This window comes from Carya illinoinensis, chromosome 11, assembly GCF_018687715.1.
Source record: "Carya illinoinensis cultivar Pawnee chromosome 11, C.illinoinensisPawnee_v1, whole genome shotgun sequence".
NCBI classification, from domain to species: Eukaryota; Viridiplantae; Streptophyta; class Magnoliopsida; order Fagales; family Juglandaceae; genus Carya; species Carya illinoinensis.
The window spans coordinates 43,821,976-43,849,659 of record NC_056762.1 but is presented as its reverse complement, the minus strand read 5'-3'; the positions used below and the strand labels follow the sequence as shown (position 1 = coordinate 43,849,659).

The following is a 27,684-nucleotide window of genomic DNA, read 5'->3' as shown; positions in this document are numbered from 1 at the left end:
ATTTAGCTAAAAAATAATTATATAAAAGTAAATTGTTAAACAGAGGCAGCTTAATACAGTATGTCAAATTATTGTATGTTATGGAGTCATATTTAATAATTTTTGCTGTTGGTCCATAATAAGATTGGGATGCATGTGAAACGAAAAATATTCTGGCTTCTGGTCAGTGACGGAACCACACCGTAGCCTCCCCAAAAAATCATCATTATTATTTAAATTTAAATAAAATTTAATAAAAGCTAATATTGATCTCAAAAATTTTAAAATTTCTTAAAGTTTTTTAAAATATGAAAGTTTTCTTGTAATCCCATCTAAAATTCTTGAGGCTTCTTAAAAGTATGAAAAAAATAGTATATATATATATATATATTTTCTTAAAGTTTATTTTATTTTTTATAATAAACAAGATTTTATTGATCTAAAGAATAATTTTTGCATCCAAAATATAAAAAATGAGTATACATACATAAAAAATACCAAAAATATAGCACCAAAAATTTAAAAACTTGAAAATATTAGTTAAAAAATATACAAACCAAAATTAAGAAATCTTTTATAAATTGAATGAATATGAATTTAAATTATGTCTATAATGTATTTTCTTATATTACAAAATGCAAGCAGCATCATCATTCCATAAACCAATATGGCCCCCCAACGCAGAAATTCTGGTTCCGCCACTGCTTCTAGTCTACGTCGATTGCGGTCTTGAGTGGGCAAAAAAACTTTGATCTTTTTAACTTTATATGCAGCCTCGTTGAACTCTTACGTCTCCTAGTCCAAGAATACCGTATTTCCGCAAAGAGCAACCTGTATGGCTAAGCTTCCTTTTCCAAATATGAGCCGTAGAATCTCTCCTTTTATTCCCACCCTTCTGCTTTTATTCTGTCTTGGTTTGCAGCTCGCCAAAGGTAGTATCACTGATACTATCCGACCAGGCCAATCACTGACAACCTCGGAGACTATTGTCTCTGCTAAGGGAAAGTTTGAACTTGGTTTCTTCTCCCCGGCAAATTCGACTAGGAATTATGTGGGAATATGGTACAAGAAAGATCCTAACCGCACCGTAGTTTGGGTTGCAAATAGAGAGCGGCCATTCCCAAATTCCTCTGCCGTTCTAACCCTTAATCCGGATGGGAACCTTGTAATATCTGGCGGCATAATGCAGTACATGGTGGCCAACACTTCTGCTGGGAACGATACCTATGCCATCCTATTGGATACAGGCAATCTTAGAGTTATCAAGTGGGTCTCAGATGTTGTTTTGTGGGAAAGCTTTGAGCATCCTACAGATACTCTTTTTCCCGTAATGAAAGTTAGTGATGTCACCAAAGGATGGTCATTAACATCATGGAAAAGTACTGAAGACCCTGCTCCTGGTCTTTTCTCTATGCATCTCGGTTCTTGGAACGGAGGTTCTTGGAAAGAATTAATAGTAATGAAGGGATCTGTAACATACTGGTCTAGCGCATTCATTGGTCTTTTGAATGATATATTAGTGATTGATGGGGAGTCCGTTACTTGGCGTAGTAAGTACACCGATAAAATGTTAAGAATAGTTTTAGATGTAACAGGGCAGTTTAGACTGCTCGAATCGAAAGAAGATGGCCTGTCTTGGCATTCGTTACCTCGCCTAAGTGTGGAGCTTATGCATTATGTGGTGCTTACAGCATATGCAGTGAGACAACCGATAGAAGATGTGACTGTTTGCCAGGATTTAAACAGGTGGTTGCTGAAGGAAATAAGTCGAGTGGCCGAGGGTGTGTGAGGAAAATTGATCTCAAGTGCGGCAATGATACAAAATTTTCCCCCTTCCCTCAGGTAGATTGGCCCCTTAATCCGAAAAAATTGGACATCAGCGACTCTGTAGAGTGCATGTCAGCTTGCTCGACCAACTGTTCCTGTATTGCTTATGCTTATGATCATCGAAAGCATGAATGCTTAGTATGGGAAGGTCCTCTGCTAAATGTGAAGCAGCTCTCAGAAGATGACGGATATGGAAATGATTTTTATCTGAAGCTTGATCCTTCGGAATCGATTATGAAAGGTCAGCAAAAACCCAAGGACTTGTTAGCTATTGGTGACTGTTATTGCTGTTCTTGTCTCTTCTTCTTCTTTTCTTCTTCTTCAATTATTTACTTTTCTGTTTGAGTCATGAGATTTTTTTGAGGAGGTGCCTCTAGGCACTGCCAATGGTAAATCCAGTCGTAACACAAGTACAACGCATGTATAATTCTATTTCTCCGATTTCCTTCCGGGGAATGGAACTGTAACATCTCCAGGACATAAGAACACGAAGGTTGTAGGACTATTGTGGGCAATCATCATACCAACCGTATCTTTTGCACTGGTATTCAGTCTTCTTGTTTATTGTGCGAGGAGGAAGAAGGAGCTCAAAAGAAAGGGTGAGCAAAGAAGTGTTCAAAATGTATTTCGGAAATCAAAATGTATATTACTGAGCAAAGCCGTAATCATATGTTTTTCACCATGCAGGGGACAATTTGTTACTGTTAGATTTGACCATAGAGTCTAATAGTTCGGAGCTTACTGAATCAAGTAGGCATGGGGATAGCAGAAGAGGCAAAGTCAAAATGCCATTATTCAGTTTTGCAAGTGTTTCTGCTGCAACTGGTAATTTCTCGCCTGGAAATAAGCTTGGCGAGGGCGGTTTTGGACCCGTTTACAAGGTATGTTTAAGTATCCCTAAACTTACTGGCTAGGATGCGAGCTACACATACAAGGTAAACACTTTGCCAGTAACTAACTTACCATGTTAACAGACACATGCCTCTTTTGTTGCTGCATATGCTGTAATGCCACCGTGTACCCATTTAAATAAGAAGTGGGCTGACTTCGGGTTAATGAAACTTAGTTTAAGCTAAACTGTTGTATACACGCCATGGGGAGGTAGTTTAGAGTTTTTTTGTCAGACTTGGAATACCAGGTTAAAATAAGTAAGATGATTATCATATGCAGTAATTCTTATATAAGAATGGTAACTTCGCATTGAGAAGAAGAGAAATTGGGGGATGTCACAGTCCTTATGTAAACTGATAGTATAACTTTTAGTGTGTGAGATTTGGGGGTGGTGTGTTAATGTGAGGGTATTGTGGTCTCGAGTTTGAAAGTTTCCAAACTTGTTGGTTTTAGAGATGAAAGTTTCCGAGTGCTTATCATTGATAGTGGATTTCTTGTGGATGCAGTTTACTAATTTAATTGTTTTCTATCTTTTTCAAAATAAAAACAAATCCAGGGAACATTACAGAGAGGGGATGTAGCTGTAAAAAGACTTTCAAGAAAATCTGGCCAAGGTTGGGAGGAGCTAAAAAACGAAGCAATGCTCATAGCCACACTCCAACACAAGAATCTTGTTAGACTTTTGGGCTGCTGCATTGAAGGAGATGAAAAGATACTAGTTTACGAGTATATGCCTAATAAAAGCTTGGATTTCTTTATTTTTGGTTTGTAGTTTCTCGCACTTAGAAATACATTTCATTCCTCTTTGTGGGATTTTATTTTGTCCTTCAAATTTGGCCCAGTGTTATCAATCTAATCATATTTTTAAAACAGATGCTGAAAAGCGCAAGATACTAGATTGGGGGAAACGGATTCAAATCATTCAAGGGGTTGCTCAAGGACTTCTTTATCTTCATCAGTATTCCAGGTTAAGGATTATACATAGGGACTTGAAGGCTAGCAACATTTTGTTGGACACCGACATGAATCCCAAAATATCAGATTTTGGAATGGCAAGAATATTTGGAGGAAACGAGTCAGAAGCAAATACCAGTAGGATCGTGGGCACACAGTAAGTGAACTGAAGGACGCTACTGAATCATAAAAACCAACCCAACAGTATAGCATACACGTAAAACTTTCTGCTACTTATATTTTTAACTTGATGATGGTGAACAGGGGTTACATGTCACCTGAATATCTTATGCAAGGTGTCTTCTCCATCAAATCTGATGTCTTTAGCTTCGGTGTCTTGTTGTTAGAGATTTTGAGTGGCCGGAAGAACACTGGCCAACTTTTGGGATATGTGAGTATCTGACTTGTACCTTCTGGTGGATAAATTCAAACACATTTGACTTCTGATTGATACTCAGGATTTACACATTGTTAATGCAAAAGAAACTATAAATAGTTAGGAAGCAAATGGAGGAATTCCAGAACTGCAAAGAAAGTTTATCCCATTACTCCTCTCCTCTTATATATTCCTTGCCCTCTCCTCTGAGTACTCTGATATGATGATGAATTGCTACTCTCTCAAAAGCTCAAATGATAAGTGTTGTGTTCTGTGTCAATAATTTGTATAAATAAGGACGTTCTTGTAATTTTACATATATATTAACTCTGTCCGTGTAATCCAGTGGTTATTACAAAGCCACGTGTTTAGATGATATGCATTAGGGTTGGCCATGGTATGAGTATGTATAATAAAAGGCCATGTGATGGCCACTGTACAGAGAGAGAAAACAGAGTCGTAAGAAGAACAAATGCAAAGGGGCTTCGAGAGGGAAATTAGGGTTTGAGAGAAACTTGTAATCCAAAAGGGATAGTGAGGGAGTTAAGGTCATTTGGTGGCCTGAATCTTGTAACCTACCTCCGGTGCATTTTGAAGCATGAATAACACGATCTCTGGCCAGTTCCCCCTGTGGACGTAGATCCGAATGGATCGAACCACGTTAAATCCTCGTGTTCTGGGTATTCTCGTTCCATTTTCTCATTGATAAATCTGATTATGTTTTCTGTTTGTGATTTCTTGAATCAATCTTGCTAGTTTGTTGCATTATTTGTTTATCTTGTCGAAAACCTAAAATCAACAATAGGAAAAAGGAATTCACTCACTTAACCATTTTGTTTTTTTTATTTTATTTGTAGGCGTGGGAATTATGGAGTAGTGACAAGGGATCAGACATAGTGGATCCGTTGCTCCTTGTTGATATGTCCTCCATGTCTATGGTGTTGAGATATATTAACATTGCTCTCCTCTGCGTACAAGAAAGTGCAGCGGATAGACCTACCATGTCGGACGTTGTCGCAATGCTTAACAATGATAGTACAGTTCTACCTTATCCCAACGAACCTGGTTTCTTGTTTGTGAGAAGTAAGGTAAAGGCAAACCCAATCAGTGGCGTGTCAGACTTGTCTTATCTGAAGAATGAAACAGATTCAATATTTGAAGGCCGTTAAGCTTTGAAAGACCAGCCATAAGCATCATACTATCCGTGTAAATCATCAGAAAAACATTCTGTTAGGTTGCCTACGGGTTGTACTTCCCTTTTTCCTGTTTTATGTCAAAGTCCACTCAACAGAGTGAGCAGAGTGTATTGGATTTCTGAGTCTTCCGCCGTAAAATCTGTTATTATGGTTATGGTATTATAGTCAATCCTGTAATATAGTCGATAAATATGAGCTTTCATCTCTGATAAGGAGAGATAAGTATGCCTGAAACATGGCAAGAGTCACTGCACATCTATTCATAACATTCTCACAGTCCAATATGGGCATCACAAAACTAAACTGGCATTTATGTTTATCATTGATGACCCTGATTAGTGATTCCTTGATAGAAAGCTTTAACCCGATGGAATGCTCTTTTCTGAGGATCTGACCTTGCCAAAGAGCTTTGTGTTTCACAGTTCTCAATAAAATAATAATATTATTTTTATTATTATGGTAAAATATATATTATATTGGATTATAAATGAAAAGCTACGAGAATTTTAATTTTTAGTAATATAGGTGCACAGGCCATTAATCGTTTCTGCTTATGTAGATGCCCTACCGCCCGCTGCTTTTCATTTCATCTCTTGATTAGGTTTTTTTTTTTTTTCCCCTGGTATTGCCATATCTTCTTCTATTTTTGCACTTTTCAACCAAATATACAGAACGAGAGTGAGAATTGGATTTTCAAAATGAGAGGAATTACCGATTAACAACAGGGGATAAAAGAAATGAACGACGCATTTATAAATACAGTGACAAAAAGTGCCTTCAGAATAAAACCATTTCGGTTTTCTTGACAGGAAGTGAAGTTTATATCAAAATATTAAAAGCTTCAACAGATACTGGAAAGAAATACATCAAGGCGAGCTCAGAATACTTGAGGCGGATGCTACCATGAGTTCTTCAACCCACTGCAACAACAACAACAAAAAATGATATAAATGTTATTAACTGGCTAGAAAACTTATCTTTCTCAACATAGAAAATTCTCAAACCTATGTTATAAACTGGAATATTAAGTTCTTAAATAGAAAACAATGTGTGATTAAAGTTAAACTATCTTGAACCATTATGCAATGAATATAACTTTCGAGAGAGAGTCAATGTTGGTACTTCGATCTCCAAGATTTTTGAACTCTATCGATGATCGGGAATGTACATTTATCTACTAATATTATGGGAGGCAAGATGATGTGAATGAACATGGACAAAACTTCCCAGATGCTAATGCTTCAAAAATCCTCTATTGTACCCAGATGTCTGTCTAATATTAACATTTTACGTGTTTGGCCCTAGCGTGTAGGACAAAAGACCAAAACATGAATGTTCGGTGAAAAACACTGAACTGTTCAAACATGTCAACAGACAACAAAGCTAGAAATGCTTACCGCGGCATTCTGGTGGAGTTTTCAGGCCACATTTCTTAGGCAATGCCAAGGCATACACGGGATTAATCCCAATTGCAGGGAGAACAGACTTGTAGCTGCAAAGGCAGGGCAAGTTGGCAAGGCGTACAACACTGCAGCATTGCTTGCTTGGTGGTGGAGGTGACTGCCCGCTAACCGCTGGGAGGCATTGGTTGAGCTTGGTGGAGTCTATGTTACATATGGCTGTGGCCTTGGCTCCACCCACCAATGCAATGAGCAATATGACTGCGACCCCTACATACGGGACCAAAGTTTTGCCACCAATCCTAGCCATTTTCTCCCACTGTTATTCTTCAACACGATATTGCATACATAGCTTTCTGCCTTCAGGGTCGCTTTATAGAATAAAGTTTAGGAAACAGTTTGGAATATGAATTTTTGTTTATGCATAATTCTTTGTATTTTTAGTGTATTTGTCACATGGTTCCAGTCTGGAGGAGTTCACGGGATGGATGAAAAATAGTATAAAGAAAAGCATGGTCCCGGTATGAGAATATTAATTTTCATTTTTTTTAATCTTCATACGAGATTGCTTGGAAGATATGCAATAAAGTATATGGATATGGGGACATGGGATCACGGTTTACTGAATGATGAAATAGAAAATGCACTGGGTTACAGTTTAAAATGCCATGAACTAAAATATAGTCGTTTTTGTTAAATAGCATGTTAGAAAAAATAGATCAAAATACACAACGAAAACGATATTACATCGTCAAAAATATTATAGATCTAATGCGGTTGTTCAGCGGATTCTTCATCATCGTTGTTCATCTAAAATCTTCATGTATCAATGGTGAAATATTCTACGTGGTAGAACCAAAGCAACACTCACATATTCTAAAGCCTAAATGCAGGAACTAGAGAGAACTATATTAGAGAGAGATTTTCTATATTTATGCCAAACATTCTTCGTCTAAAGGGAGGAGGGGCTATGTAAATAGTTCCTTTAAGTGTAACTCCTGGCTGGCCATTAATGAGCCAGCCATTAAGACTCATAAAGTGGCTCTTCATAAACCCACCCCAAGGAAAGGGAAAAGGGTGCCCACTATGGGTGCCCCCTTCTTACATAGCACTACAACCAATTAAGTCGTATAGTGTTCAAGATTTAATGCCAGAGTCTTTCGCTTCTATGTCTTTACGAAGAGAAAAATCACAATGTGCATCCTTCATTAAGATCAAACTGTCAAGAACCAAGATTATGTTACGATAACTGTTGTCATCACTTTTTTATAGTTAAGGAGTTTAACATATCAATAATTTTGATAATTTATAATTCAAAGTGTACATTTGCCTTTAATAGTCCATGGGCTACCCACCAAATCCAGCCAAAATATTGAATTCAAGAACAGGACACTCCAGGAATCGAAAGAGAACAAACCCTTCAAATATGTATACATATAATTATATCAACAACCAAAATTTGCTTTACATCAACAATACATGAGATGCAGTTCATAAAAAATCTAAACAAACATCATTTTTCACGTATAAATAAGTGCTATAAACTACTATTACAAACGATCTAGGATTCCTACTGATTGCACTTTACAGTGTTTGAAACTCCCAAATGTTGTTCTAACCTAATAATTGCCATTCTGAGTCAGACAAATTTCTAAATCCACGCCCGTATGCAAAATACAACTTGCCACAAGCTCATGGTACATCCTCATTGCGTTGTTCATTGGCGCGAGAAGACAATAACTAAATGATCAACATACAGAGACCATATCAGCCTTCCCAAGCATCATGTTGCGCCCTGGCTTCAGCACCAAGTATTAATACTGCAAGCAATAATTAACATTTCATCACTTCTACTGGAGATGGAAACAAAAGCAAAATCAATGGAGACAAAAGGTTAAACGGAAAGTGAGTGATTCTTTATTCTCTATGAGATGGTGACGAAACAGATATTAAGAAAAAAAATGGATGAATCCCCGTCTAAATAAAGTTATAAGTTTTTTTAAACTTTTAAGTTACTTTTGTTAGCCTAATGAGCCCAAATTTTTTTTTTATCTAAGCAGTCCAGCCCAAATACTTGGTTAAATGCACTTACTCCCTAGCAAGTTATACTGATGAAGTAGGATTTTAAAACCATTAAGCACTAGCACTCCTGAGTCCACTTTTCAAAATTTTTATTCAATGCTTGTTTGAGGGCATATTAATGGGAAAGGTAGGAACTAACAAACAGCTAAAAATTGCATTTTCTATCTGTTATTTCAATTCACATCTGGGAAATATAATGGAATACAGAAACGCTGCTAAGCGGTCCATCCGCTTTTCTTTAAAAAGCAGCCCTCCACTTAGAAGCTGCCACCTCAGCATTTTCACTAAACCGTTCCAACACTCGTGCGCATGGGATTACATTCCTTCATAAAGCTCCTTTTCAATTTCAGACGGATTTTGCCTCGCGCTCAAGCAGTTCATTTTGGCCCCAGACCACTTCGCGTCCAAACCACTCCCCATACTACCAAAACCACCGCCGACCAGTTCACTGCCACCAGCATCCACCGCCGACCAGTTCCTCCTTTGCCGATTTCTCCCAAGACAAGATGTTTCGCACAAATCACGGACTTGCAGATTTGGATGAAGTTTTAATTCAGATAATAATTTTTAAATAAATATCTCATCCGATTGTTATGAATTCTGTTGTGAAGTGTAAAGAATTTGATTTTGAATGAAAAACGGAAATCATGCTTTATTTATTTTCGAATACAAACCGAGCATTTGCAGGTTGAAAAATTACAGATTCAGAATTAAAGCTAAGAAACAAGAAAAAATATGGCTGACGATAAGCGGCAGGAGGCAGTTTGCGTGACCGGAGCCAACGGGTTCATTGGATCATGGCTGGTCAAAACCCTCCTCAACACATAATCGATTTCTCCATTTCATGACGGTGAAACAAATGGCTGGTAGCCCTATTTGTATTTGGTCTGGAAAGAAATTTAAAAAGGGGAAAACAGAGAAAGAGAGTAAGGCCATAGAAGCCATGGCAGCTTCCTTATCGACCACGAATTCGAAACCCTCGGCGTTGATCAGCTTCACCGTGTCCTTTTTCTTCATCTTCACGCATGCTCTCTCCCTTGCTCTAAGTTGTATGCATCCGATAATTTTGATTTTATCCAATCTGGCCAATACCTCACTCTCTCTCACAGAAACCAGATTGGTCGTAACCTTGTTGTTGGAGACGGTGTTCCTTTGGGCGAGCAGTTCGAGGGGTGCGACGGCTACAACGACTACGAGCAATGCGAGGGATGGCTGTGTCGGCGAGGCATGCGATGGTCTGGGCGTGGCCGTGTCGGCGAGGGGTCCAATGAGAGGGATGCCAAGCTAGTGAATGGGAATTTCCAATTCTCTCAAATGCGGCCACATGAAACATATGGTGTGATGTCTATGTGTCATCACAGAATTGGGGGGCTGTTATTTGGGGGTTAATAGCCCAACCGGTTATAAGATATTCTCAATGGAATATTAAGGCAAAAAGTAGTTGATTACGATGGAATTACTCCAAGCAGACTACTAAGTTTGAGTGATAAGAAAACACTACATTTTTAACATACTAGTAGTTGGGCAACGTCCAAGGGACGTTCGTCCAGTGTATAGAAATATTATTTTTATCAAGGAAAAAATTTTGAATAATAATGTAATATTTTTAGAAAAATATATATATAAATTCTAACATCAAATAGTAAGATAGACTTAAATCAGTTTTAAAGCATTTAGAATTTAAAAAAAAAAAAAAAAAAAAAAGAATCTTGAAACAAACATGTGCAGCACAGGAGATAAACTGTTAACAGTAAAAGAACGTGCATAGCACGTTTTCTTAATTTAATAAAGCGATTATTTTTAAAAAGTAACATAATTTTTATAAAGAAATAAAATACTAAGGTTTTTATAAGATATTATTATTTGATTTTAATGTTTCATAATGAATTTAAATTGATAAATAAATAATATTTTATTAGGATAATTGTATTCGTAAATGTAGTTGGTAAATATATTTAAACTTAATTATTTTACATTTCTCTTTGTTTATATAAGGAATGAATAAAAATTTTAAATCACATAAATAAATTGATATATAAATTATAATTTATATAAAAGATCATATATATATAATAGAATATAGAATATATATTTATATAGATATATATAATAGAATATATATATATATATATAGATATCTAATATACCTCATAAATAAATGATCATCAATGCATAGGTTACAGGATCATGCATGCTGCATGAATTTTAATAATTATGAATTTATTCATAAGTGATTGGGGAGAGAGATTAAAAAATTAAGAACTTTTAAGAAGAGAGAGCCACTTTAATTTATTTATGTAACTAACGGCGTTAATTTTAACGGTAAAACAACAAAAACCGTTAAACCAATAAAATTCTGTTAGATAGCCACTTTATATATATAAAGATACTTACCAGTCAACAAGATCCCCTGAATATATGATGGCGCACCAAGACTTCTGGTATACCCAATGCAGAAATACTTTCACAACCAAATAGTTTTTGTAGTTTTGTGTCACAATGTATTGACATTGAACTTGAAGGATCCTACAAAAATATTTAAACTAGAGACAATTAAATCGGTTTAAATTGATGGCCAACTTTTCCTTCTGTAATTTTATCAAGTACTCATATGTTTCCCCGTGAACAAAAAACTAATTAAATAAAGATGATAATAAGTTGCACAAGCTTGTCATTACATAACCTATTTCCAACACAAAAATCCTGCAAAAAGTTTCACCCATTATGACTATTACGAGCCATGAACCTATTTATAACTCCTAGTTGATTGTTCCATAGATGAAAACTATAGATGCAGTAATGGTTATATACTCGACCTAAACAGTTAAACAAGAATGTTAGAATTGTGAGCCTTAAACTTGCAGCTATCTTTTGTGCTTTGGAAACTAAACAAAAAAATCTCTACGGTAGAACTTACAAAAATTGACACTTCAGAAACCACCAGTGATAGTACAGTCCAGTATAGACAACTACCCAACTTATGCCAGATTAACTGAAGACACCATACTAAAACAATCAACAACACGATATTTAATCGCCATACCAAGCTGAACTACAACTAAAAAGATACAGTTAAATCTATGCAATCTAAGGAAAATCTTCTGAGAAATGGAGAATCCATGTAACTTCAATGTCCATTTTTTTCTATTGAAATAGACTGAAATAAAAATCATCTGGATAGAAGTCAGGACCTACCTCTAGATTGTTGAGGTTTATGTACTCCCAGATTCGTCTTAAAACCTCTGACTGAAGCATCTCCCTTTCACCAACACCAAAGAAGTTTGCAAGTGCTTCAGATATTATCACAGAAGGTCCCGATTCACTACTTTTCATTGCAGAGTCCACATCTACCTCTGCTTTCTTAGAACCTGACTGTTCTGAAAGCACCAAACAATGAGTCCATTATCTAAATACTAACTCCACACACACACAAGGATGTTATTAGACCAGACACATACTAGAGGGTTCAAGAGGAATTGTTTTGCTAGCAACTTGTTCATCTTGAACATGTCCGTACAGTCCGTCTCAAATACCAGCTGCAGCTCATCATTGCAGATTATTTTCCTTTTATTGTTTGGATCTTGGAGATTACGTTTTCTAATGTAAGCCCACAGTTGCTTCACTATCTAAATTCAACAGTATGAAAATTAAAAAACCTATGGGAGAAAAAGTTAACAAAAAAATCAACAAGAAACAATGATTAAAGCAATAAGATGTAGGAGACTCAACCTCAGTCCTTGGCAATGCTGGCTGGCCAACAATAATCTGAAGTTCAGGTGAAACACCGCAAAGTTTGTTTGGACCCCCGGGGCAACCTTTTCTCTTAGTTGCTTTTGTTGGAGCACTGAAATAAAATATGAAGAGAAAATAATGGTCCATACTTGAAATTACAGATTATCATAACAAAATAAGCATGATATTTCTATGATAAATAAATAATAGGAACTCAAAAGTGAATCAGGAAGTCAAGAACCTTGCCGTGCAGACCAGTAAAATCATCGCACTTAAATAACTTAGCATAGACTACCATTATGATCGACATATACAAAACATACCTTCACGTAGCAGAATGCTTCAATTAATTAGCTAATTTTATGATTTCATAGACTATAATAACTGAATTTCATTGTCTCTAATCTCCATATAAATTTTCTCGACAGCCAAACAGAAGGCTAGAGAACTAAATTTATTTAGAAACTTTTTTCTAAGGCACTGCCAAGTTTTAGTATGCGAGTTCATTACATGTCCAAAATTGAAATCTCCGCAAAACAGAATTCTCGAAATTTCGGTTTCCAATATTCCCCAGAGTCTGGGCCGAGCCACCTCCATTTTTCGCCAAGAGAACATAAAGCTACAGAAGGGAAAAAAGGATTCAAATAGAGAAAGAAAGAAACAAACCTAAGCGTCGGCGCGTCAGCAACGACGGCAGCGGGGGCTTCTAGCTTAGCCGGCTGGGGAAGGGGCTGGGACGAGAAGCTCTGAATGGCGGAGGACAAGGGAGAGGGATGGAAATTCGGGTTTGGGTGGAGGGCAAAGTGGTCTTTTGGGGGAGAAGATGGTGGTGGTTGGGATCGAAAGAGGAAGTGGATCTGGGAGCGGATGAAGTCGAGCTTGTGGGAGAGGTCGAGTCCGAGCTTGGACTTGAGCTCCTGTAGGACGGCATTTAGGTTTGTGAAGGCCTTGCCGCTGTTGTTAGGGTTCGAGCCGTTGAAGACAGACGCTATTGCTTGCGCTAGTTCTTCATCTGTAAGTTGTAACCATCTCGTGTTTGCTGCGCTCTTCCCGTTTGAGTGCTTCCCTCTCTCTGTGAGTGGAATCTGGCCAAATGGCCATTCACTCCATGGCGGAAATTTCGAGCGATAGTCTGATAGTTTTTGTTCAGGATGGGATTTGACGGCCTAGTAGCCTACAATTGGCACCATCTTTTTTAGCTCGACTTCCTTAAACTCACTTTTCTTTATGCTCGCTGGTCGTTATCCCTACTGCTCTGCTCGGTTTAGGACTAAACAAAAATTCGAAGATTCGACTTTGATCTTGATTTTGCTCTGATTCTGATTAGTGAGAATCGGAATTTTTTTCTCTTGGGAAGTCGGAGGCAGAGGTGGAGGTACGCCGACTCCAACTCTGCTCTGCTCTGACTCCAATATCTCATTTCGATTTCGGCTCTGATTCCGCTTTAATATAATACATATTTTATAAAAGTATATACATTTTTATATATTAATTATATAAATATAAATATAATAACAATATTATAACACATAATAAAATGTAACACTAATATATAAATAATAAATTTATAATAATATGTAATATTAATATATAATAATTAAAATATTAATTTTATAGATTTTATATAAATATATCTTAGTTAGTTAAACTCAATAATATACTAGCATAGCCCATATTAGTAATATGACCTGTGTAGTGGGTCTATGATATGTGTTTGTTATATTATTTCTTTTATATATGAATCCATCTTTTATTTAATGATAATAATAATCATGTGGGCTTTGGTATAGAAATGAGAATGAGTGGGTAAGAAAATGAAGAGCAAGCTGGATTTTGTTGGGTGGGTTGAAAATGGAGTAAAGAAAGGTCGCAGAGCAAGTTGATGTCTGGAAGGCCTGAATTTTATTTATTATTGGTAAGGAATGCAAATAATTAATTATTATTTTTGTATACATACAGATATATGTATACTTGTCCATATCTAATCTTATAAATATATTTTGTTGATCTCCTGTATTATTTTAAGACCCAAATTCTATTTATAGAGCATGTTAATGCAAAAGTAAACCACATTAATCTAGTGCCAAAATACGTACCTTGCAGCCAAGCATTTCCTATGCTCATTTATGTTTGCTTTATTGATCTTTTCATATTTGTTTAAGGCACAACTTGGAATTTGAAAATTTTGGAAGTTTATAATATTTATTTACTTTATTTTGGTTCATTTGTTGGGATTTAGAAGTTTGTTATTTGGAAGTTTGTAATTTAATTTATTTCGGTACCTTTGGAACTTTGTAATTTAATGTATTTTTATTTTTTAATTTTTGAAAGCATGTTAGTACTTACTTTTAGTTATATTTTTTGTTGTAATCAAAAGTGAATTATAGTTTAGATTGTAATTTTTGAAACAATTGAAATTTGAGAGCCCACACAATTATTTTTTTAAAAAGTGGGTCAAATATGAAGTTAAAAAAAAAAGGCTCAAAATCCGACTCCATTCCTACAAGTCAGAGCGGAAGATGTGCCTATCAAAATCGAAGTCGGAGGTCAGATTCGACCTCCGACAAAGTTGAAGTCAGAGTTGGAGATTGGCCCTACTGACTACAACTTGGTCGGTGCTTAGCCCTAGGTCGGTCATCACCTTTGTTGACTCCCTTCATTATTTATTATTTGCCTAGAGCCAACTTGGGCTTTTGCTCTGGATGGGCCTTACCCAACCCCTAATATTGATAAAATATATACATACAACAAGCGTCATTTTTAATTACATAATAGTACGAGACAGTACTGAAATTCATACTAGATATGGCTGCTAGGCATGGCCTATCTTGCATGGGCCTGGGTGGGCAATTTGCTTGGCTCAAGTAAACACGCAGGCATACTTTTTAAGATTATAAAAGGGCGGGTAGGGCCCACCCCTCATAGGGCCAAGAATATTATTAAAAAAAAAATCCAGTTTCATCTAACCCTCTCTCTCTCAATCTCTTATTTTCTTCATTTCTTCCTTCATAGCTGGCCTCAATCATTTTGCAATACAACACGTCTTCCCCTCCCTCCTCTTCTTATTCTTCATTTTCTCCTATCCTTCTCTTCCGCTTTTTCTTCTTTAAGGTAGTGAGATACCAACAGGCCACTAAACGGTCCTGGGTTTGCGAAGAGACTTACTACCATTCATGGTCAAGGTTCTATGCCCCAAGCTACAAGCCCCGGAGTGGTCTTGAGTTTGCTGAGAGAACCACAATCAGTCGTGGCCATGGTTATTTGTTCAGACCCACAACCATTGCATCGCTACAATATTTTTTGTTGAAAATGATTTTTGTTGTTGAATCTATGTATTTGAGGTTTAATTTGTGAATTTGGTAGATAGATCTGTTGATTTGGTGAGCGAGTTTATAAAATTTGAATTAATTAGGTGAATTCTGAACAGCTCTCAAGACCATCCATATACCTGGTAGCTGGATGGGGTCACCCACCCATACAAAACGGAGCCGAATGCTGGGATCAATCCACAACCCCCCACCTATGAGAGTGCGAAGGGTGGGGTGGCCACTGCTACTCACCCACTAGGGGGCGGGAAGCAATCCAAAATTATTACATGTGTATAAAGGTTCAAAAGTTGTTGATCAAGTAATAATATCAATATGAAAAATACTATAAATATAAAAGAATCTTATAAATAAATTTCACACACTGATACGGTACACTGCTAGTGTGCCACGTCTCTCTCTTATTTGTTTTCTCTTTCTTTCTTTCCCTTCCCTTGTGCACACCACACCTATGCTCGCCCTGTGCCCTCTCTTCGTGCTAGCCATGGTGGTTGGGTACCACCTCAAATTGGGCAGAAGACGTTAGTGGTCCAGCCAATGGCTTATATGGTCAGGATGGTCATACAACAACAGCTTGCATGGCCAGGATGGTTGGGATCTAAGTCAACGGCTTGCATGGTCATCTGTAGTGGTCAGGAACTACCTCGGGGAGGGTAGACAACACCGGCGAGGATAGAGAAAGAGACACACACACACAAAGGAGACATGGCACACTAATATTAGTATGTGAGATCACTTTGTGTCTCTAGCAACCTTCTATTAATATATGGAAAATACTCAAGCCACAAAAAGATTACACAAAAAAATCACACAAACTAATATGGCTTAATATATTTTGTCAAATTATAAAATTACTTTTATTATAAAATAAATCTAATAAATTAGTTGAAACCACATCAATTTTTGAGATTATTTTTATATAATTTTTTGGTAGACGTAGCATAACTCTTAATATATATGTATAGGATGTTGTGCTGGCATGTGAATGGAATTTGGAACTAGACGGAGAAGGGTCGGTTGGCCGGTGGCCGGCGACAAGTTTGAGAACAATACATGTGAAATTTCATTAAAAGTAGAGTTAAATCTATTAATATAATAATGTCAATCAAATTTGAACATGTCTTGTTGATACAATTTACTCGTGTGTTGGAATCCATTTGCTAGAGCAAGATACCGGTCCGATAAGAAAAAAAAATAAAAAATTTCATTCATTTTTTTTAATATTTTTAAATATTTAAAAAAAAAAATTCACAACATCACTAAAAGTATACTTGCTTAATCACTAAATAAAATAAAATAAAATTATTGGAACACAATTGTCGGTGACTCACTGACTCTTAACATTTTTATTAATGTTACGAGACATTTTCTACTGTATTAATTATAATAATATATAATTTTGACTTTTAGGACTTGTTTGAATAATAAAATGAGATGATATAAATTATAATAATTTGTGAATAGTAATGAGATTATGAGTCGAGATGAGATAAGATTGTTTTTAAAAATTTTATGTGTTCAGATTAAAAAGCGAGATGAGATGAGTTAAGATTGTTTGTAAATAGTAATAAGATTATTGAATTAAAATGAGATAAGATGTTTTTTTTTTCAAATTGTGTATTTAGATTAAGAAATGAGATAAGATTAAAGAGTTTTGGATTAGAAATAATTTTAAAATAAGTGTTTGAATAAAAAAATGTCTCTATGCACGAGTTCTCGTCTCTAAAACCAAACGCTCGAAATTATTGTTTTGTCAACCAAAATAAAATAAAATAAATTGAAAAATGAAATACCCTTGTGACAATACATTATGCAACGATATTTGTTTTTACACACGCATATATGCTTATATATCTTAAAGTCAATAAAAATTATTATATATTCATTGCGTTTAAAAAGTTGAATTTGGAGTAACTTAAAAATGTCGAAGACAAGGAAGAGAATTTGGTGATGATGGTGGTGGTGGTTGTATTTTGTTATAATTTTTTGCAGCTGTTGTTGTTGTTGGTGTTTGCGGTGAAAGTCAAGGATTTTGAGGGAAAAAAAAAAAGAAAAAAGAAAAAAAAAAAAGGAGTGATAACATAGAGCCACACTTAATATTTACATTGATTTATGTATATGCATATATAAAATTATTTTTGTTTAATATGAGTATAAATTCAGCTGTATTGGATTATCCATCTTTAAATATTTAGTTAGTTATAAATAGTAACTTTACACTTTTATATATTTACTATTTATTCTCTAAAATATATTTTACTTATTCTTTCTCTCTCTTTCCACACTCTTTCATGCTGCACACACTTTCTATTATTTTTTTCTCTTTCAAAATAATAAAATATTTTATTTTATTATTATTCTATCTCAAATATACATTACCGCAAAAGTTTAATTTGAATGACAAATTAGATATGTAAAAAAGATGATTTTACAAATATATATATATATATATATAGACATAGACCAATATAAATGCATTTACACGCTCCATCGTAGGAACAAAATCACTTGCAGAAGAGACCGAATACTAAATAGGTGTACACCAACACGATGACTTGTATACCTAAGCGAGCGAGTTCTTAGATCTCACCGTACACTCGCGAGTACGGGAACCACAAACCGAATTGGCCATAAACACAAGCCGGTAGTAGTACCACCCGTCTCGGCTGTCCTCCCTCTCTCTCTCTCTCTCTCTCTCTCTCTCTCTCTGGTCTACTGTTTCATCCCTTTGCTCTCCCACGAAGGAAATTCGATCCCCCTTCTTTGTCTCCCCCAACCCCCACCCCCCCCCCCCCCCCCCCCCACTCTCTCTCTCTGTTTATACATTCGTTGTTTTACAAATTGAAGCAACGAGGAGCGGTCAAAAACTTTGAAGGATACATCCGTTCTCAAGGATTTTTCACAGGTATAGGCTTCTGGCTTTTCTTTGCTTCTATGTTTTACTATACTTGATTTTGATTCATTTTGTCGTATTATTCACGAAAATCCACTACACCAAAATTCGCAGACACTTTTCTTCGTGTCTTATGTCATTGGAATTGTCTTTGATTTTACTCCTGGCGTGGACATGTGGGTTTGCCTTGATTTTACGTTTTCTTTGTTGGATTCTGGTTCATTCATCATAGCGTTATTAATGAGAAAGCACCAGAACAAGATACGCATACGCATAGTATGTCTCCTGTTACTGGGTTTTCCTTTAAGACTTTTACATGCATGGAATTCTGTGTTTATGCACTTTTGATCGAAGTAATATATTAAAGAACTTTTTTCATTGTTCATATAATCTGAAGACTAACAGACAAGTATTGTTTTCTCTTGGTCTGGCGGCTTTTTCCACCATGAGTTTTGCTTTTTTTGGATGCTATCTGTCTGGACACGGTTGGGCAGGCTGGTAATTAATTAGTAGAAGCTGACTACTGCATTACCTAGAGAATGGTTTGTTTAGGGTTATAATTTTTTTAAGTATATATGGATCCAATTTTGTGCTCCTGGATTTACTTCTAAAAAATTTGTTCTTCTGAATTTAATATTGGATCGGACATATCGATTCAAACTCTCTTGTTTCGGATTTTATGGACTTTATTTATTTTGGGGAAGAATTTAAGGTTACTTAGCCCACATCTTCCCCTTGCCAATTTGCAGAGATGACAAGTTTCGTGGGTGTTTTCGTTTCGGATCAATGGCTTCAAAGCCAGTTCACACAGGTCGAGCTTCGCAGCCTCAAAACCAAAGTAAGTTCTTTGCTTCTTCTTCTTCTTCTTCTTCTTCGTTTTTTTTTTTTCCCTCTCTGAATTTGCTAGCAAATCAGATTTGAGAATGCATCGAGATGGTTCTTTTGACTCTAGTCTAAATAATTTATTCTTTGGTGTGTCCTTAGTTTATCTCAGTAAAGAATCAGCTTGGTAAAGTTACAGCTGGAGACTTGCCACCTTTAATGGTGAAGCTAAAGACATTTAAGGAGTTTTCTGAGGAGGAGATTAGAGGGATTTTGGGCGAATCAGGTTGTGATTTGAGCAATGAAATTGATTTTGAAGCCTTCCTTAGGGTGAGCATCCTATGTCTCTGATCTCTCTCTCTCTCTCTCTCTCTCTCTCTCTCTCTCTCTCTCTCTCTCTCTCTCTCTCTCTCTCTCTCTCTCTCTCTCTCTCTCTCTCTCTCCATGTGATAATTGATAAATGAATATTTGTTGCATCAAAAGACGTATTAAAATTAGAATTCATAGTATTTGTTTGTTACTTTTCTAGATTTAGAGCTTAGAAGTTTGGTTTTGGGTTTAAGTTGCATTGAATTCGGAATTTGTTTTGCTCCAAGGTTACTTGCATATTAACGCGTTGCATGGTATGTGCAGGCATATTTGAATTTGCAAGGTCGAGCTACAGCAAAAGTGGGTGGTTCAAAAAACTCTTGGTCATTCCTTAAGGCCACCACAACTACTCTTCTTCACACAATCAGTGAATCAGAGAAAGCCGCTTATGTGGCTCACATAAACAGCTATCTTGGGGACGACCCATTTCTGGGGCAATATCTTCCATTAGATCCCGCTACGAATAGTCTATTTGATCTTGCAAAAGATGGAGTTCTTCTATGGTATTTAAGAAGGGTCTGCTTGATTATATTCTACTTTTTTAAGGCAACTTTAAAGCTGATACAGCTTGCTGGTAGTGATTTATCTTATGGCTTATTGCAGTAAGCTTATCAATGTTGCTGTGCCTAATACAATTGATGAAAGGGCTATCAACACCAAAAGGATACTCAACCCATGGGAGAGGAATGAGAATCATACTCTGTGCCTCAACTCTGCAAAGGCTATTGGCTGCACAGTAGTTAACATTGGTACACAGGACTTGGTTGAAGGAAGAGTGAGTTTAGCCAAATCAGCTTCCCACTTTAAATTAATTGATAAGTCTCCTGATCTGAAGTCTGTATTCTGGTTGTTTTGCAGCCTCATCTGGTTCTAGGGTTAATCTCCCAAATTATAAAGGTATCTATACTCCCAGGGTTTGATTTATAGGATGACAGCATAGACATTGTGCTTCTGGTTATGGAGATTAATAAGTTAATGACCATTCATCCCTTTGTCCTTCTCTGGGGTGTGGCAATTTCAGATACAATTGTTGGCAGATCTTAACCTTAAGAAGACACCTCAGCTTGTGGAACTGGTGGATGATTGCAATGTATGAAATTTCACAATTATCATGTTTTCAATTTTCAATGAAAACAAGTCTGTCAAATTCTATATTTTCCTTGTCCATGTTAGGAATAATGCTCAGATTATGCTTGGATTGTTTGGCAGGATGTTGAAGAGCTTATGAGTTTACCTCCCGACAAGGTTTTATTGAAATGGATGAATTTTCATATCCAGAAAGCAGGCTATAAGAAACTGGTTACAAATTTTTCTTCCGACTTGAAGGTATTTAAAAGATTACAGGAAGCATTTATGAACTTGGAAAAGTGAGGTCATATTTTTGAAATAGGTCATGCAGGATGGGATAAGATGGCCTATATTGCAACATTGTAAGAAGGAAAGTGGGATCTGGAGCTTTTAAAGTAACAACTCCTTGTCTAGATATTCTTCTTGCTCCAAAATCACATTCTTGTCCTACTTCTCCCCTTCTTTTTAAGTTGGGGCTTGCTTTCTCCTACAAGAAATTATGGCAGAGTTGTTGCCTTCTTACAAAGTGAAGTTGAATTTACTTATCAGAAAATGATTACATTTTTCAGGACTCGTAAATTAATTTGTGTACTTTTTTCTCACATGAAAATAGGATGGAGAAGCTTATGCCTACCTTCTAAATGTTCTGGCTCCGGAACACTGCAGTCCAACCACTTTGGATGCCAAGGACCCCACTGAAAGGGCAAAACTGATACTTGATCATGCAGAGAGAATGGATTGTAAAAGATACTTAACTCCGAATGACATTGTGGAGGGCTCGCCGAATTTGAACCTTGCATTTGTGGCACAAATTTTTCATCAAAGGTACAAAATTAAATTCAATATCTCATCATATCGAAGTGTTAAGAATTCCCTATTCTCTTCAACTTTCCAAGTTGGATTGTAACTTTGGGGAACAGTTACTTATATAAACTGGATAGAACGACACTTGAGCCAAAGTTATTTGAGTAATTTGTGCTCATATATTGCATGCTGCATACAAGATGATGCCAAAGTAAGATGGGGTGATGATCTTCTAGAAATCAAGTTTTCCATGTATTTGACTTCTTGCTTTTACTTTTTCTTCTCCCCTCAATGTCAATCCTTTAATTGAGACTAAGAACTTATTTTTTCTTGTCAATATGTGTACATATGTTTTGGTATGTTGTATGGGGGTCTTACTGGTAATCTGGATTCCCTACTTTTTGTTTCATCATATTGATTAGGAGTATAACCTGACAGGAATGGGCTCTCTACAGACAGCAAAAAGATTTCCTATGCCGAGATGATGACAGATGATGTACAGACTTCTAGAGAAGAAAGATGCTTTCGGCTGTGGATCAACAGTCTTGGAATTGCTACTTATGTCAATAATGTATTTGAAGATGTCAGAAATGGGTGGGTTTTCCTATTTTAAAGGAAGAGTCACTAGAGTGGCCTCATTTTTATTTATTTTTTGATAAGTAGAGTGGCCTCATTTTTAGGAAGTTTTTTTTATGAGCAAATGCTTATCTTTCTGTAGAACAAGAAATACAAGCCATGTGCCAAATACTCATCTAGTTATTCTAATCACCTTCTAAATGAGGTGCGGATTTTTGTTTTATCTAAACATAAAATGCATGGCTTTTTTCTTTTCAAAGCATTCTTGAAAAAGTTTTTTTTTTTTTTTTTTTTTTTTCGGGGTCTTTATCCTGCTTGGAATATCGTCCCTAATATCCCAAATGATGTAAAATTCTTTCACAAGGGCTTAACTACGTGATATTTAAGCTTTCCAAAAAAAAAAAAAACTACTTAAATTTACAAGTTACCTCTAATATGGCTTGATGTGCATTGTTCATGTACGCAGGTGGATACTTCTAGAAGTGCTTGACAAGGTTTCTCCTGGATCTGTTAACTGGAGGCAGGCATCAAAGCCTCCAATTAAGATGCCGTTTAGAAAAGTAGAGAACTGCAATCAAGTTATTAGGATTGGGAAGCAGATGAAATTCTCGCTGGTGAATTTAGCTGGAAACGATATTGTACAAGGAAATAAGAAGCTCATACTTGGTAATCTTCTATGTCAAGTGGATTTCGTTGGAAGAGTTGTTGACTTATATAAGCTATTAAACCTTTTCTAAACAACGAAGTGAACTTAATTTTTAATGACATTGGGACTTTTGACAATATGTTGTTAATTCAAATTACATTTGATTTCATGTCTAAGCGTGCATTTGACTGCTAAAGCACCTTTGGAAGTAAAATAACATCAAAGAATAACAATCTGTTGAGTATCTTGCTTAGAAGGCATCATCCTCCTATATAACACATTTCCTCATGCCTTTCAGCATATCAAAAGCTAGTGTTACAATCCAATATGCCATTTTTTTTTTTTGGTAGCAAAAGTATTCTATGAACCATAGCTTTCTCAATGCCGATTTTAAATTTGTTAATATTGTTATCTTCGATTACTTGCAAAAAAAAAAAGTTTCATGGCCTTCTCGATGGAGATTAAATATAATCTACTTATTTCACAACTCCTGATTGAGTTCAAAATTATTTTCTTAAGCTTGTTATTTGGTCATATGGTTCTCGGTTTCATTTCATTACTTAATAACAATTGGTTTTGTACTTTTAATTATATCTGTGGCAATAATTTGTTGTCCCAATGCTCAACTTTGTTTGTATCTGTTTCAGCTTTCCTGTGGCAGTTGATGAGGTTTAATATGCTTCAACTTTTGAAGAATTTAAGATCTCACTCTCAAGGAAAGGATATTACTGATGCTGATATCCTAAATTGGGCAAACGACAAAGTGAAAAGGACAGCCAGATCTTCTCAAGTACAGAGTTTTAAGGTTTGGAAGAATTCCCCAAACCCACCCCCCCCCCCCCAAAAAAAACAAAAAAAAAACTCTAATTTTGATGAATTTTCCGTATATGAGAAATCTTAAAATTTTATTTCTAAATCATTTTTTGAAAATTTGGGCAAGTTCTTACCTGGGTGACTGGGTCTGAACCTATATGCATATGTTAACATCGTATCTATATGGAGAATTTTTTTTGGGTAATACGGATGTCTTTTTCCTTCAGGATAGGAGTTTGTCAAATGGGATATTCTTCCTTGAGCTTCTTAGTTCTGTGGAGCCTAGGGTTGTCAATTGGAACCTTGTTACTAAGGGTGAAAGTGGTATGATTGCTGCGACTCTACTTTGGATAGGAAATTAACTGGATAATTCTCTTTTATCAATTATCATTTGCTCTTGGATTACTACTTTACTCATTATAACAACTGTGGAAAGTGCTATGGAAGAGGTTGCTGACTGTTTTTGTTGTTGGAATGGTAGATGAAGAAAAGAGGTTGAATGCTACATATATAATCAGTGTTGCCCGAAAGCTTGGTTGTTCCATTTTCTTGTTGCCTGAGGACATCATGGAGGTAAGATTACAGCTGGGCTTCTGTAACTTTCTGGTTTATTTTTTAACTTTAATTGCAATCACTAAGGGTTGGCTCAAGTGGTAAAGGCCTTGGGTTTGAAGGTATGCTCCCCCAAGTCTAAGGTTCAAATCTTCTTAGATGCAAACAATCTCTAGAGGCTATTGGACTGAAGGATTTTTCCCTTGAATTACCGAAGATCTGTGCACCCCCAATATTAGTCGGGATGGTGTTTCCGGACAGCCAGTACCAAAAAAAAAAAAAAAAGAAACTTTAATTGCTCAGACAAACTCTGAGTTGACACTTTCCTCCTCTCCTCGTGACTTTACCGAGCTTCGTGAGAATGATAATATTGATCATTTGTCAGGAAATAACCAGATTACTTGCAATTTGGCCTTCTTCTTTTTTTCCAAATATGCAGAATTTTTTTTTCCCCATCTAGAGTTGCCTGAAAAACAGAAACAAAATAAAAAACACACACAGATTATAAGTAGATGAACAAGCAAGACTGTTGCTGTTAGGCAATACACGCAATAGGAATGCTCGCTTGAGGTAGAAACAGTTGCCTTTTATTAACAATTATTCATTCATCAGTGAATCATAATCCCTCTTTGAAGTATGAAGTTTTAGAAATTGGAGCAATGACTCATATTTTAGATTTACCAATCATGGCCATCTATCTTGTGGAACCGCAGGTGAACCAGAAGATGCTTCTCATGCTTACGGCCAGCATTATGTACTGGAGTCTGCAAAAAGCAGTTGAAGAGGCAGAGTCCTCTCCATCCCCTGCCGATACATCTTCTTGTTCAACTATAACTGATGCATCCCCGTCACCATCTATTAACGGCGAGGATGAAATCTCGTCCCTTTGTGGTGAAGTTTCAAACTTAAGTTTTGATGATGCTGCGTCTGACTCTACCGTCTCCTCACTGGTCGAGAATGAGGTGAATTCTGTGGGAGAATGAACTATGAATGGCTATAATGTTTACCTCCATAACACCAGCTAAGGTAGAAATGAAAAAAAAGGTGAATACATGCAAGCTTAAGTAGGCAGATTTCAGCACCTGTCCGTGCTATCAATAGAAAATGCGCTACAGATGTTGAATATTTGCTTGTAAACAACATCAAGAGCAAATGAATGGAAAAGGAGGGGGAAGAATTTTGTAGGGAACAGAAAGACAGGAAAAGATGTTGGTTTTCCTTTTATTTTCTTTATTCTCACTCCAGTCATATTCAAAGTCGAGTAGGTTCTCCAATTTTAGCTGTATTCTTTCTAGTCTATCACACTGGTCATGAAGTAAATAATTCAACACATGGTGTTGGCTGCCGAGTCACTCACTTTGTGACGTTGTTTGTTTACATATGTTATTTCAAAAGTCAAACCATCATCTTCAATACATGTCTATCACATGATCGGGGTGGCGTGTGTTAAAATACTGATAAATATTATTTTGGATTTTTTATAAGTTTAATAAGCTCCAAAATAAGTGGTGTGTTTTGTAGAGATGATTTTAGGCCTCGTTTAATTTCACAGATTATTTCAATCAATTTCATTTCATCTCAATATCAAAAAACTATTCAAATATACATTTTATATTCTTAAAATTTTAAATTCTCAACTTTTCCATCTAATTATTATTTAATAATTACAACATTCTCAAACTTTAAAACAAAACTTAAAAAACAATTCAACTTTTTAAATCTTAAAATAAAAATTATATTTTATCATTATAATATTTTTATTTAACTTTTTTTTCTCTCTTCTTCTTAAAACTCTATCAAATATCTTAAATTCAAATCATTTCATTACTATTATTTTTCGTCTTATCTCATCTTGTAACCTTATAACTAAACTAGACCTCAATCTTTAATAATTTACTTTTAAACAAATTGTTTATAATCAGATTACTTCATCATCAATTTATACCGTTTAGATAATAAATTGAGATAAAAATTAAAAAATATATATATTATATTATTATTATTTAAAAATTTAAATATATTAAATTATTTAATATTTTTATATAAAAATTAAAAAAAATTATAATAATAAAATGAGATAAAATAAATCATTTCTGATATCCAACCGGGTTAACGGCTAGAGTTTGACATGCGGGCAAGCGGCAGAAGAATGTCTTTGCCTACAGCTTGAAACGTGGCGCTTCTATTAAAAATATCTAAAAAATCAAAATTATAAAAAAATTGAAAAATTGAAAACAACAAATAGTTTATTTCTTAAGAAAATTTAAAAATGACATATACGGGGAGGGGATAGATTCTTTCCTTTTCTAAAAAAATTATTATTTTATATGTTAATGTCGTATTTCATACACATTTAGACTAAATTTTCAGTAACTCGATATTCAATTTTGGACTTGCACATACAAAAAAAACACAGAGGATTAAAGGTTTTGATGGAAGTTAGAGTCTCCAATATCTAAATCAATATCCTTTTAGTATTTTATGCGAGTAAGTAAATAGTTCAAAAATAGATATTCATATTTAGAGATTGCCTTTTGTATAATGTTTACTGAATCAACTACTCATACTTCATGTTAGGGAGATGTGTCCTCTCACCAGTTTTTTTATTCAGATTCCATTAATGCAGCGTGGTTTATGGGGCGGTATAATTAATGCAGCATGACTCCCTATCCCTTTTATCTTGTGGGTACATATCGTCAGACTTTTCCTCTTTTGCCTGTCAAAAGATTAAGAGTTCATTGCGTTTCCACCTACCTACTTATATAGTGCTCTTTGAGGCTAGGCATTATAGGGAATGCTAAGGTTCCCCTCCTTCCTTACATTTTAGGGGTCTTCTTTCTTGATTATAGCCATAGGCTGACTTTTGATGAACTAAGGAGCCGTCTAGTTAGGCTGAGCTCCCCATATTTGCACTTGTCCTTTAGACCTTCAACCCAAGGGAAAAAATTCCCTTACATTATGTTTTCAAATTTTTGACTGTGATATTAATGATTTAAATAGTATAACCCTTCTTTTCACCTAGAAAAAGGTATTGTATTTCTAATGGCCAAGGTTTTGATTAGGCTCCACACAATTATTAGGAAAACGATGTTGCTTGAATTTATCATTTCAATTTGACTATTCATGTATTTTATTTAATTTTTTAATTGTTTATTTCTCAATAATTAAAGAAGTGACTATTAATATATTAATTTTTTTAAATATTTAAAACTTTTTAAAAATATTGTTTTTAAAAAGTACAATTTGTAACAAAGATACATCCATAAGTTGAAACTGGACAGTCATCACCCTAAGCACAAACCCGAAAGGCCCATCTTTAAAAAATATCAACGATAATTTGAGAATAACCCGAATAACCGTATTAGTTTTTTTCATTTG

At 35.5% G+C, this 27,684-nt stretch overlaps 4 protein-coding genes and 1 pseudogene across 5 annotated transcripts; 3 read left to right on the top strand and 2 right to left on the bottom strand.

Annotated features, from left to right (window-relative positions):
- Positions 1-750: 750 nt before the first annotated feature.
- Positions 751-1,768, top strand: LOC122281276 (G-type lectin S-receptor-like serine/threonine-protein kinase SD1-13). Its single transcript, XM_043092639.1, has one exon. It carries the CDS (start codon positions 815-817, stop codon positions 1,766-1,768), a length of 954 nt encoding a protein of 317 aa, XP_042948573.1. The 5' UTR covers positions 751-814.
- Positions 1,769-1,875: 107 nt separating this feature from the next.
- Positions 1,876-5,440, top strand: LOC122281275 (G-type lectin S-receptor-like serine/threonine-protein kinase RKS1). Its single transcript, XM_043092638.1, has 7 exons — positions 1,876-2,047; positions 2,283-2,405; positions 2,494-2,687; positions 3,254-3,461; positions 3,571-3,808; positions 3,916-4,042; positions 4,885-5,440. The coding sequence occupies exons 1-7, from the start codon at positions 1,876-1,878 to the stop codon at positions 5,194-5,196; spliced, it is 1,374 nt and encodes a 457-aa protein (XP_042948572.1). The 3' UTR covers positions 5,197-5,440.
- Positions 5,441-5,913: 473 nt separating this feature from the next.
- On the bottom strand, positions 5,914-7,166 carry LOC122281901 (putative lipid-transfer protein DIR1). Its single transcript, XM_043093763.1, has 2 exons — positions 6,621-7,166; positions 5,914-6,143 (listed from the first exon to the last, which is right to left on the bottom strand). Exons 1-2 carry the CDS (start codon positions 6,931-6,933, stop codon positions 6,136-6,138), a joined length of 321 nt encoding a protein of 106 aa, XP_042949697.1. The 5' UTR covers positions 6,934-7,166; the 3' UTR covers positions 5,914-6,135.
- Positions 7,167-8,022: 856 nt separating this feature from the next.
- LOC122282539 lies at positions 8,023-14,548 on the bottom strand (annotated as a pseudogene).
- A 3,963-nt stretch (positions 14,549-18,511) lies between these two features.
- Positions 18,512-25,683, top strand: LOC122281865 (fimbrin-1-like). Of its 2 annotated transcripts, none has more exons than XM_043093682.1 (15): positions 18,512-18,668; positions 19,406-19,494; positions 19,641-19,808; positions 20,112-20,350; positions 20,451-20,622; positions 20,706-20,744; positions 20,869-20,937; positions 21,057-21,173; positions 21,529-21,740; positions 22,158-22,313; positions 22,762-22,961; positions 23,589-23,746; positions 23,982-24,078; positions 24,236-24,327; positions 25,020-25,683. In XM_043093682.1, exons 2-15 carry the CDS (start codon positions 19,408-19,410, stop codon positions 25,287-25,289), a joined length of 2,076 nt encoding a protein of 691 aa, XP_042949616.1. In that variant the 5' UTR covers positions 18,512-18,668; positions 19,406-19,407; the 3' UTR covers positions 25,290-25,683. The 2 variants fall into 2 exon arrangements, with proteins under 2 accessions (XP_042949616.1, XP_042949617.1); XM_043093683.1 differs by lacking the exon at positions 18,512-18,668 and adding an exon at positions 19,131-19,154.
- Positions 25,684-27,684: the final 2,001 nt, after the last annotated feature.